A 12,241-nucleotide genomic window follows, 5' to 3' on the forward strand; every position below is an offset into this window, starting at 1 on the left:
AAAATAAAGTCTTGATTTAAGTGTTTCCAGTGATGGAGAATCCAGCCCAGCCCTTGGGAAGTTGTTCCAGGAGTTAATTACCGTCTCTGTTGAAAATTTGTGCCTTAGTTCTAGTCTGAATTTGTCTAGGTCAGAGGTGGGCAATTTATGGTCCGCGGGCCCCTCCTGCCCGGCCCCTGAGCTCCTGGCCCAGAAGGCTCGCTCTCGGCCCCTCCCCTGCTTTTCCCCTCCCCTGCAGCCTCACCTCGTAGCGCCACCGGCGCAATGCTCTGGGCGGCCGGGCAGCACAGCTGCGGCCTGACCCAGTGCTCTGTGCTGCGCGGTGGCATGGCTGGCGCCAGTCACAGCCACACCGCCAGCCACCGGTGCTCCAGGCGGCACGGTAAGCGGGCAGGGAACGGGGGGTTGGATAGAGGGCAGAGGAGTTCGGGGTGGTGGTCGGGGGTGGGGGTGTGGATAGGGGTCGGGGTGGTCAGAGGCGAGGAACAGCGGGGTTGAATGGGTACGGGAGTCCCAGGGGGCAGTCAGGAAGGAGGGGGGGTTGGATGGGATGGCAGGGGGCAGTCAGGGGCAGCGGTTCCGGGGGCAGTCAGGGAGAAGGGGTGGTGGGATGGGGGTTCTGGGGGTGGTCAAGGGATGGGGGGGGTTAGATGGGGTAGGAGTCCCGGGGGGGGGGGGGGGGGGGGGGGGAAGAAGGGGGGGGGGGGATAGGGAGCAGGGGCCAGCCCACACCTGGCTGTTTGGGGAGGCACAGCCTCCCCTAACCGGTCCTCCATACAATTTCTGAAACCCAATGCGGCCCTCAGGCCAAAAAGTTTGCCAGCCCCTGGTTTAGCTTCAACTTCCAGCGTTATATTTTCAAGTTCTTGTCTTTTTTGGCATTAGTGCAAGTGGCTCAACAATGAGAGGTCATCAGAAGTGAAGATGGAGTTTGTGTTTCACACATAAAACAAAACCAATATCTTATAACAGTTGTTTCCCTCTATAAGAGGGTGATGTAAATGAGGAATCACGTGCATTGGCATAGCTCTGTGGGGTAGGCAGCCTAAGGCTGGAATTGCAGGTAGTGTTAGCTTGAATTGGTAATTTGCACAAATGATTAGCATATGTCATATGTATGTGTGGTTTCTTTGCCTGAACATACTTCATTTTTATTTCAGGAGACCTGAGCCATGCAGAGCTGATGATGATGACAATAGCTGATGTCATTAAACAGCTGATTGAGGCTCATGAGCAGGGAAGAGATGTGAATCTAAATAAGTAAGTAGTGCCAGCCAGTAACTTATCTCTATGCTTCCCAGGGCAGGTACCCAACCCTGGAGGAATAATTGTCTATTCAGACATTTTTAAAAATAGTACTTAGTTTTCACACCCTAACTGAATTTCTTTCACTGATACAAATCTTATATAATTGCATTTGTGCGCTGACTTGAAAATATACCCGTTTACTTCATTCAGGGCTTTTATACCATGGTATGAGTCATATTAATGAAAAAGAATAAGCATGTCTCTTATTTTTTACATTGTAAGTCTGTCCAACCTGTTAGTCCGACAGAGGCAATACAGGGTACGTCTACACAGCAAAAAACAAAACAAACCCTCCACTGACTCGGACGTGCAGGGCTTGCATTGTGGGGCTAAAAATATCAGTGTAGATCATAGAATCATAGGACTGGAGTGACCTTGAGAGTTCATCTAGTGCAGTCCCCTGCACTCATGGCAAGACTAATTATTATCTAGACCATCCCTAACAGGTGTTTGCCTAACCTACTCTTAAAAGTCTCCAGTGAGATTCTACAACAGGGGTAGGCAACCTATGGCACACATTCAGATAATGTGAGCCCCCCTGCAAGATTCAAACAGTCTTATTTATACAGATAAAAGGGTGTGAACTAAACAAAGGGACAGAGAGAGCAAAACTGTAAAATTTGCATGGGGCACAATATGCATATCTTGCTTCCTTATTAACTCTTATCGATCTAAGGCAGGGGTAGGCAACCCATGGCACATGTGCCGAAGGCGGCACGTGTGTTGATTTTCAGTGGCACTCACACTGTCCGGGTCCTGGCCACCAGTCCAGGGGGCTCTGCATTTTAATTTAATTTTAAATGAAGCTTCTTAAACATTTTAAAAACCTTATTTACTTTACATACAACAATAGTTTAGCTATATATTATAGACTTATAGAAATAGACCTTCTAAAAATATTAAAATGTATTACTGGCATGCGAAACCTTAAATTAGAGTGAATAAATGAAGACTCGGCACACCACTTCTGAAAGGTTGCTGACCCCTGTTCTACAACCTCTGTAGGCAATTTATTCCAGTGCTTAACCACCGTGACAGGAATGTTTTTCCTAATGTCCAACCTAAACCTCCCTTGCTGCAATTTAAGCCCATTGCTTCTTGTCCGATCCTCAGAGGTTAAGGAGAACAATTTTTCTCCCTCTTCCTTGTAACAGTCTTTTATGTACTGAAAACTGTTATCATGTTCCCTTCTCTTCTCCAGACTAAACAAACCCAATTTTTTCAATCTTCCCTCATAGGCCATGTTTTCTAGACCTTTAATCATTTTTGTTGATCTTCTCTGGATTGTCTCCAATTTGCCAACATCTTTCCTAATATGTGGTGCCCAGAACTGGACACAATACTCTCCTTGAGGCCTAATCAGAGAGTAGAGCGGAAGAAGTACTTCTCCTGTCTTGCTTACAACAGTCCTGCTAATACATCCCAGAATGATGTTTGCTTTTTTACAACACTCATATTTAGCTTGTGATCCACTGAGAGCAAATTAGTGTTCGGGCTTGGGCTGGAGCCCTGGCCCTGAGACCCACTCCTTTCGCCGGGCTCCAGAGCGCAGGCTCCAGCCCAAGCCTGAATGTCTACACTGCTATTTTTAGCGCCCAAGTCATTTGACCTGTGCTCTGAGACTCGCTGCTATGGGTCTTTTTGTTTGCTGTGTAGATGTACCCAGAGTCATGTGACAGTGATCTGGATTAAATTCAGGTTCCTGTGTAATGAAAAGAATTGTTAACTAAAATAATATTCTTCTCTGTTACTTTTATAAACTCAGAATAACTGTATTGAGACTGAGAACAGAATTTGCCTCCAGGTTCCTATTGCAGTGCTTTGGTCTTCCCTTCAAAGACATTTTCCTGGGCACAAGTTGGAAAGAGACCTAGCAGGAATCTGGGTTTGCATGGAAGCAGTTAGACCAAAATCTCATGAACTGAACTAATTTGCTCTCAGTCACTGAGAAACAGTAAACTTTGAGCCTTCTAGTGCTAGTTTCAGAACTTTTTTGAGTAAAACCACACTTTAACCCCTCCCCCTCCCGCCCCAAAGGCCAAGAAATAGCAAAAATACAAAATCTTACAATTACAGTTGCCTTGGGTTATTTTTTTTATGCATTAATAACGTCAAGTTAGCTATCACATATAGCTAGCATCAGCTTTTTAATTAGGTTCTTTTAATGTGTGTCTCATTAAGTAATGTACATTAGTCTGAACTGTAGACAGTAACACAGCACTTACTGGATTGAGTTATAGGTAAGTGCTGGGATATCACAGCGATGGGCGTAAGGACCTGAATAGAATAAAATAATTTGAGATCCTTCCATTTTAGGGTGAAAACCAAGACGTCTGCTAAGTATGGGCTTTCTGCACAGCCTCGTTTGGTTGACATCATTGCTGCTGTTCCACCTCAGTATCGCAAGGTGCTGGTACCCAAGCTAAAGGCAAAGCCTATCCGAACTGCTAGTGGGGTGAGTACTGTATATAAATGACCCTTCAGTGAAAGACCAGGATTAATTGTTGTCAAACATTGCAAAAATGTTGAAAGTCCAGAAGCTTTAATGAAGTACTAGCTATGTGGTCAACTTCCCAGATTGTCTACAGCATTGTTTTTCAAACTTTTTTTCTGGGGACCCAGTTGAAGAAAATTGTTGATGCCCGCAACCCAATGGAGCTGGGGCTCAGGGTTGGGGCAGGGGATTGGAGCGCAGGGTTGGGGTGTGGCCTTACCTCCGGTGGCTCCAGGTCAGCAGTGCAGCCGGGGTGCAGAGGCAGGCTTCCTGCCTGTCCTGGCATCACAGACCGCGCTGTGCCCCAGAAGCGGCCAACAGCAGGTCCGGGGCCTAGGCAGAGGTTTGCAAGCGGCACTGTGTGGCTCTCACCCTCAGGCATCGCCCCCCAGCTCCTATTGGCTGGTTCCCGACCAATGGGAGTGCGGAGCCGGTGCTTGGGGCGGAGGCAGCGTGTGGAGCCCCGTGGCCCCCCTGCCTAGAAGCTGGACCCGTTGCTGGCCGCTTCCGGGGTGCAACACGGTGTCAGAACAGGTAGGCACTAGCCTGCCTTAGCTGAGCAGCACCGCTGACAGGACTTTTAACGTCCCAGTCGGTGGTGCTGACCAGAGACGCTAGGGTCCCTGGGTGCTGAGCAAGGCGACCCAGTGGCTTACAGACCCGAACTTTGAAAAACACTGGTCTACAGCATCATAGCAATGGCAAGGGAATATGGTTTTCAAAGTATCTAATGAAGGCGAAAAGAAGAGGGCTGGTGCAGTGACTGCCATTTGTTAACCAGATTAGCATGTCTCACTTCCACAGGTTAATCTGGAAACAAGACCCATTTAAAATTTAGTGCTGTTGCAGCTGGCCGGCTCAGCAAATGGTCCATTAACAAGATTTTAATCCTTCACCCACAATTTCCTTAAAAGATAATTAAGACTGAAAAGTGTTAACACTAACTACAGCTAGCATCCAACAGGATATTTTAAGCCTTCCTATCATACCACACACACACTCCCTGCCCTTCCCTGCCCCTCTCCCCAATTTAAAAAAAAATCTGGAAATGTACAGTTATATGGCAACATGGAATTACCTTAATAGTAATTGACAAGTATCTCTGAAAATCAGGCCCTTGGTGTCTCAAGTTGTGCACTCAAAACTAGCGAACACTTGAAAAATTGCATCTTAACCTCTCTAGTTCTCATATTGTCTATTTGTTAAAAGAGAGATTAATGCCCCCAAATGGTGTTGTGAGGCTCAGGTTTTTTCTGAGAAACTAGGAGATCATGGGAGAAAAAGATTCTGAGAATTACGTTCTGTGGCTGATGAGGATGAATTTATTTTTCCTTTTCTGTCTGTTTCCTCCCCTTATTTTTCTGTCTCTCCAATGCCCATCTTCCAAAGTCTTTCCCCAATGCCTATTGTCATTCTCTCAGCCTCACTTTCTCCTGAAAGTGCACCAAACTGTCCCAATCAGGATTTTAATGTCACTCTGGGTCTTGACAGTGTGCCTGTGGTACCAAACCTGAGATGGGTCCTCTGCTTGTAAATGTGGTCTTGTGTGCCAGGAACATGTCCTGCTGCTATATCCCTCTGGACTGTGGAAACCCTTTTTAGTAATGGCATTGCTAGTTTACTGTTGCATTTGATGGTGGTCAACTCTGTCACTGCCATTACTGTTTTTTCCTTCAAGAGTTAATGCACCAGTGGGTTAAGGGTAAGGCTCAGATGGAAAAAACTTAAAACAGTCCCTCACATATGTACCTGTTTGTATAATTCCAGGATGTACTTTTTTATCTTTCATAATTTCAGAAATAACTATGATTATAATTTCCTTCCTTTGTAACTCTCCTTATTACAGATTGCTGTTGTGGCTGTGATGTGCAAACCGCACAGGTGTCCACACATTAACTTTACAGGAAACATATGTGTGTAAGTATGACCGTTCAGAGGAGCCAAAGGAGAAATGTTTCTGGAATAAGTCTGGCCATGTGCAGTAGCATACTGTCACTGTTGCAGTTTTGGGGTTCTACAGACCTGGATTACCTCTAAAGGTCCACAGGCCACCTTTCTTTCTGCATGAGTGAAAACTTCTAGCAAGTTGAATCAAAATCCAGACTGTTGATGCATATGTGTTATACAGAAACAGATACTCTATTTGATAGTTCTTTCTCTTCAAAGAAAACATGCTTTTCCTTTAATGGATCAATTCCTGCTTGTGTTAGTGGAAATACTTAAGTGAATGCAAAGAGCTGGATTTGGCCACTTGTTAATAGTGAAATACAAAGTATGTTATTTTAGATGTTTGTGTAGATTTGTAAAAACGCTAAAAAGGTTCCACAGCCATTCACACAACTTAAAAATACATCCTTAGTGCAATAATTTATGGCAATCTACCATGAATCCCCCTCCATTTGAACAATTCCTCATATCTGCTGTTACAATTCTCCCCCCTTTTCAAATGCCTGGGAAAAAAGATGAGCCTTGTGACATACCCTGAAGGTCTGTGTCTACTCTACTCAAATTGAGCTGTTTCAGACCAAGTGGGTGAAAATATTTGTCACAATTTGAAAAGTGCTTGTAGAGACTTAAGTAGCATATTCTTGAGCACCCTGTAAACAAACTTTGAGACAAAAACTACCATGAATATAATGGAAATTATTAGAGAAGCAAGAAAAAATTGTAGGGCTTTGCAAAATTTAAATACGACTTTTAAAAAGTTTGGGGAAATAAAATATTTAAAACTTTGCAAAAGTGCAAATTTATAATGGAAGATGCCACTTAGCTACCTCATCCCCTGCTATCTCAAGTACTTCTGTTGTCAGCATGACATCCCCAGCCCACTGCTTACTGGGATGTCATGTCCATGGGCTCTTCCAATCTGAGTGGAAATGGACATTACGGAAATTCAAAAGAAGCGAAAAAATGAGGTGTGTTTTCTGTGCTTCTATTCTGGCTATTTGATAATGGTTCCTTCTCAGACACCATTTCTGCTCTCTGAGTGTTCAGCATAATATCTGCAAGCTTTAGTAACTAAAATAAAATTTTAGTAGTTTTCAGTGCCAACATGCTAAGAGAGTCTGTTCTGAAGCTGAAGTCTGTTCCTCCTTGTGCATCATCAGTAGTTCTATTTGAGACATTTCAGTGCAAATACGTGCAAATACATTGAATTGTGTTGCTCCAGTTTAAACAAGGATATTAATTTGGCTTGCAGACTCTTCAGTACTGGTGGTGGTGCATGAGAAGGAATGGTCCAGGCTGAGTTTGCCGTGCAAGCTGTGGGAAAAGTAATTGATTTTATTATGAACTGAGTGTGTTTGATTTGATAGGGAATCATTGAGAGACAAACCTGGAACCTGATGATGGCATTTTTTGCTCGCTATTCAGAGACCTGTACTTTAAGTAATGGAGCAGTCAGCATGTTATTAACTTGGTTTTTGAGAGTGCTCAGTCTGTACTATTGAACTACTGAAACTGAGGGAATTCTCACACTTCCTTTGCCAAGTATCAAGGTGTAGCCATGTTAGTCTGTATCTACAAAAACAACAAGGAGTCTGGTTGCACCTTAAAGACTAACAGATTTATTTGGGCATAAGCTTTCGTGGGTAAAAACCTCACTTCTTCAGATGCATCTGAAGAAGTGAAGTTTTTACCCACGAAAGCTTATGCCCAAATAAATCTGTTAGTCTTTAAGGTACTTCCTGTGCCAGGTCATCTTTGAACATTGAATGAAATGTACGGTAGCCATTACACTTGTAACCCTGAGAAGTAAACTGAGGCTGTTTCAAAGTGAACAGAAACAGATTCCTTTCCGTTGCTTTCTGTGGGAAGCAATCCATTTACCAGTTCTCTCCTGAGCAGCAGTGATGCTGTGGTATCCGCTAATTGCTTTCTTTGCAACTTGCATGTATGTAATTAAAATCTGTTTAATGTAAGTCGTCAGGGCCAGTAATAGTAATTTACTGTACAGTTGTCCAGCCTGCATGTTACTTTACTCTGTGGTTTGCTAAACAGTTTGTCCCTGAATTCAAGCAACTACATAGAAGTAGGGTTCCCCACTATCAATATTTAAATCCCTAATGGTATCTGGAAATATCTTTATTTTGTAACTGAAAGCCCTATCTATTTTTTATGTATATTGACAACCTAAATGCTTCAGATACATTAAACCAGAGGAGTCATTATCTAGATGGGGGACGGCTAATTTAATTATGACATTTGGAAAATGTTTGTGCTTTTTATACACATTTAGAATTACTTATAGTATCGCTTTATTTTCATTTTAATAATTTTTCTGTGATACTAGTCCAAAGCTCTAGAGCTGGTTCCCTAAATGAATAAAGTGGAGATGTGGTTTATCTGAAACTATTTCAGGCTTTTGGAGGGTATTTGCTGTACATTTTTTTTTTTTTTGGTATAATTTATTTAAAAATTATTTTAGTTAGACATAATTATTTGATGGGTCCACATTTCTCTATATATGATTATTATCCTGGTCCCTTTGGATGCTTTAAGTGAAATGTCTGTTGTGCAGTACTAGTGATCTTCTTTTTTACATGTAATTTTTTTTTTTTACTGTTATAGTATAGCACTTGTATAGTGCTACATGTCCGCAATTCCTATGAATGTCAATAGAAGTTGAGGGTGCTTATTACCATGCTAAATCATGTCCTTAAACTATGGTTTGTAGTGCACACATGCAGATACCTGTCTCAGTTAAATCAAGAGACTCTTTATTGTTTTGTGTTTGTCATTGGTACAGGTTTGTGTATGACTCCTTATTCTCTTTTAATACTTGCAGATACTGCCCTGGTGGGCCCGATTCTGATTTTGAATATTCAACACAGTCTTACACTGGCTATGAGGTACTACCTTTGAGGGTCATGTTGCAATGTTACATTTTGTCTGTAAAATTGTGACGGGCTCCTTTTCATCTCTATTCACAACTCTTTAGAAAATCAGTCCTTATTGAAAGAATGAAAAAGGAGAGAGGGGGGAAAAAAAAAAGAAACATCTGAGTAGTGAAACTGAAACAGTTAAACTGCTAGGGCTGGCAATCCCTTTGAATTAGTTTTAATAGTTTTAATTTTAATTTAATAGTTCTTCTCTCTTGATTATTTTGTTAGCTTTTTCCCCCCTTAGGCTTTCTTTTCCTACCAATTTTATCCTTTTCATGTTGGCAAAGATAAGTTTTCTTTATTTTCCTGTTTCAGATGGCTTTAAACTTAAAGGGACACTGGCAGGTTCTAAGTATGATCTCTCCAAAAGTTATTCTTCCTCATAAATATTGCCTAAGGAAACAACGCAGTGGAAACTTGCGTGCTCTTTGGCCTGGCTAATTGTAACTCACTTTAGCAAAAAGTGGGATCTTGAGGTTTTAAAATCTGTAAATAAAATGCTTCAAAAGTGAATCTTTTTCTTAACTTACTTGATTTGGTGTCCCATGCCAAACCCCAGCATAGCACATCTTGCAACTACGTATGTATCTTCAGTAGAACCTCATTAATCTACATATTTTAAAGTGCAAAAAGAAGCTTTCCTGCTACCCAGCAAAAGCTTAATAGCAGATGCTGTAGTGAGACTAAATTATGTAAACATATTTTTAAAAATATGCTTCATTCCATCTATTAGTATATTATGAAGTGTCAAAAATAATTGAAGCTAAGTAATAATTGTTAAAGTAAACAAACTAAGTAGACTTAGATACAGGGTCCTTTTATCTTTAATTTTTTGGTTCACTTGCTATTATCCAATATTCAGTGATTGGCAATGGGTTTCCCAATCATTAGTGCAAATTAGGAAGTGTGTATGTACAGTAGAACATTCCTAATTCACACTGATTTGGAGACTCTTAATACATGTGCCTCTGTGTGTATACATGCATTCGTTTAGTATTAAGTGTCTTTGGCACTTGCAAAATATAAAGAGAGAGTCCCTGATGCACTAGAAAACTCAAAGGAGAGCATAACTTGTCTAAAAACAATTAGTAATAGTTCACAATGTTGGCATCATGGAAGTGAGTTCTTAGGGATTTGATGAAAAGAGGGTGGTGGATAACAAATTGACATTGAGAAGTCATTCCATGCACAGGGAGCATCATGAAGGAGAAAAAGCAGTGAGATGAGGGTAGGAGGAAAAAAATGAATGAAGCATCAAGACGACGTATCTTGAGACAATAGTTTTGTAATCATAATTTGCAGAGGTACAATATAAATCTGTTTGTTGCCCCATCCTCATCCCCCCAGTGGGGTGGTCAAGTAAAAATGGTGTCAAAAAAGATTGAACTGACCTATTTCAGTAGCATTACAACATCAGGGCAAAACACAAATTTGATTTCTTACATTGGTTAACATTCAGCAAACTACAACTAGATAGATACTGGAGTCATAATGGGATCAAGATTTTAATAATTATATGTTTGTGAAAATGGAGTGTCCAACCAGTGGCTAAAGATTCACATGTCTTGTTCTTTTCCGGTATGTTGTCAAGAAATAAGGTTTAATAATGAATCCTTTTATTTCTCCTAGCCAACATCAATGAGGGCCATTCGTGCCAGATATGATCCTTATCTCCAGACAAGACATCGAGTCGAACAGGTAAATATTTGCATAGAAGGGAACATGTATTGTTTGAAAATAGTTGCAATAATTCTTAGTTTCCAGCATTTTGAAAACAGCTTTCCAATTAAGAGAGTGATCTTAGGGGTTACTGAATTGTCTTGTTCACTCTGGTGAGATTTGGGTTTTTAAATAGATATATAAATATCTTGGAGCCTCAAAATAGACTTGCTTATGATGATCTTTAAGATCCTCTCTCCTACCAGCTGCCAAATCCTTCATTCTCTGCTCCCTATATTGCATTATTTTCATACATAAATATATGATGATTCATCATTATGATAATGTTGCAACATGAAATGTTATTGTTAGTATAAGAAAAACTCATATAAAGTCAATGATGAGAACCCCCAAAGTCTTACACTTGAGATAACCATCCTAAAATATGGAAATTTAGCTACTGATCCTCTCACAACACCCAACTAGTTCACTCCTAAATAAGCCCTGCCTTTTACCTGTTACATTTGGGCTGGGAAAGCTAATGGCTTACCACTTTCACATCTGTGTGACTGGCGGGGGTTCCGTTAGCCCAGCTCCCTCCAGTAGCATCTCCATGGGAAAAACTGCATAAATCTGGGGAAAACTAGGCGGATGGCATCTCACAAAGTCATAACCTGCCACTTGATGGAGAATGGACAATAATGATAAATGAACATGGGATCAAACTCTGGTATGCTTCCCTTTCCTTCCCCCATTGTGGGGTTTCTCCCATTCTTCTTATTCTGTTTTGAGGTTCCCCTTCTATTTTCCCCCATCTAGGTGTCTCCTTTTTCCCTTCTGAGGGTGGGGCTGAGGTGAAACTGCTGGCCTAGTGGCTGCTTCCATCCCTTAGAACAGTGGTCTCCAAAGTGGGGTGTGCAAGAGGATCCTTCGGGATGTGTGGCAGGAGGAGCGCCGATGGAGCAGCACCGCTTCTCTCCCCACCCCCGGGCAGTTCGGTCGGGAGTCAGAGCGTTTTTTTTTTTTTTTTTTTTGCTTCGACGGTTCAGCCAGGAGCAAGGGGTGCGTTCTCAAAATTTTTTTACTGATTGGGTGCGCGATCAAAAAAGTTTGGAGACCACTGCCTTAGAAGCCAACAAAGGGGAACAAGGAAGAATAGTGCGGGAGGAGGAGGAATAGGAGAAGTGGCTATTTGTTGTCCTGCAGCAGTCTCTGATGTCCAGAGGCAAGAACTCAGCAAAAAGGAATCCAGTCCTTGCTACTCAAGACAAATAGGGGGAAGTGGGACAGAGGCTGTTCCAGCAGTCCCAGTTTGGGTGGCATGTATGTATGTATTCCCAAGAAAACTTCTCCATGTTTCTCTCCGAGAAATAAACTTTGTGGAGATAAGTTGTAGGATTCTATGGTGGTTCTCATGCTGTAGTTCTTGATAGTTTCAAAAAATATGAAACTGTCTAACTTAAAAGATGTATACAATGTTGTTGTAGCTGTGTTGATCCCAGGATATTATCAAGACAAGATGGGTGAGGTAATATATTTTATTGGACCAACTTCTGTTGGTGATTGTGCAACTCCAAAGCTGTCTCTGAGCTCTTCTTCAGGTCTGGGAAAGGTACTGAGTGTCACAGTTCAATATAACATTGAACGGATAGTTTAGCATAAGTAGTTAGTACATATTCTAAGGGACCAATAAAGGTGAAGTGGCCTGTTAAACACCTTGTAGTCATAAGACAAAAAGATGGGTCAGTGGTTAACGTTGTTGTAATAACCATAAATCCAGTATAATAACTGTGTGGGTGAAACCAGACAATCACTACTCTCTCTTGAATGAACTCACACAGGAAAATGAAAAGACAAAACACCATCTCGCCTGTGTGTGAACACTTTTCACAAAGAG

General features: G+C 41.7%; 1 protein-coding gene across 1 annotated transcript in view; it reads left to right on the forward strand.

The window, feature by feature from the left end:
• Nucleotides 1-1,139: 1,139 nt before the first annotated feature.
• The window catches only part of ELP3 (elongator acetyltransferase complex subunit 3), a 114,471-nt gene continuing 103,369 nt past the window's right edge, over nt 1,140-12,241 (forward strand). The window contains exons 1-5 of the mRNA XM_034766751.1: nt 1,140-1,260; nt 3,625-3,763; nt 5,649-5,719; nt 8,589-8,652; nt 10,315-10,383. Of these exons, the coding sequence (XP_034622642.1) occupies nt 1,184-1,260; nt 3,625-3,763; nt 5,649-5,719; nt 8,589-8,652; nt 10,315-10,383 (420 nt within the window). The 5' untranslated portion in view covers nt 1,140-1,183. The remainder of the gene's footprint in view (nt 1,261-3,624; nt 3,764-5,648; nt 5,720-8,588; nt 8,653-10,314; nt 10,384-12,241) is intronic.

The sequence above is a fragment of the Trachemys scripta genome, chromosome 3 (assembly GCF_013100865.1).
Source record: "Trachemys scripta elegans isolate TJP31775 chromosome 3, CAS_Tse_1.0, whole genome shotgun sequence".
Lineage (NCBI taxonomy): Eukaryota > Metazoa > Chordata > Testudines > Emydidae > Trachemys > Trachemys scripta.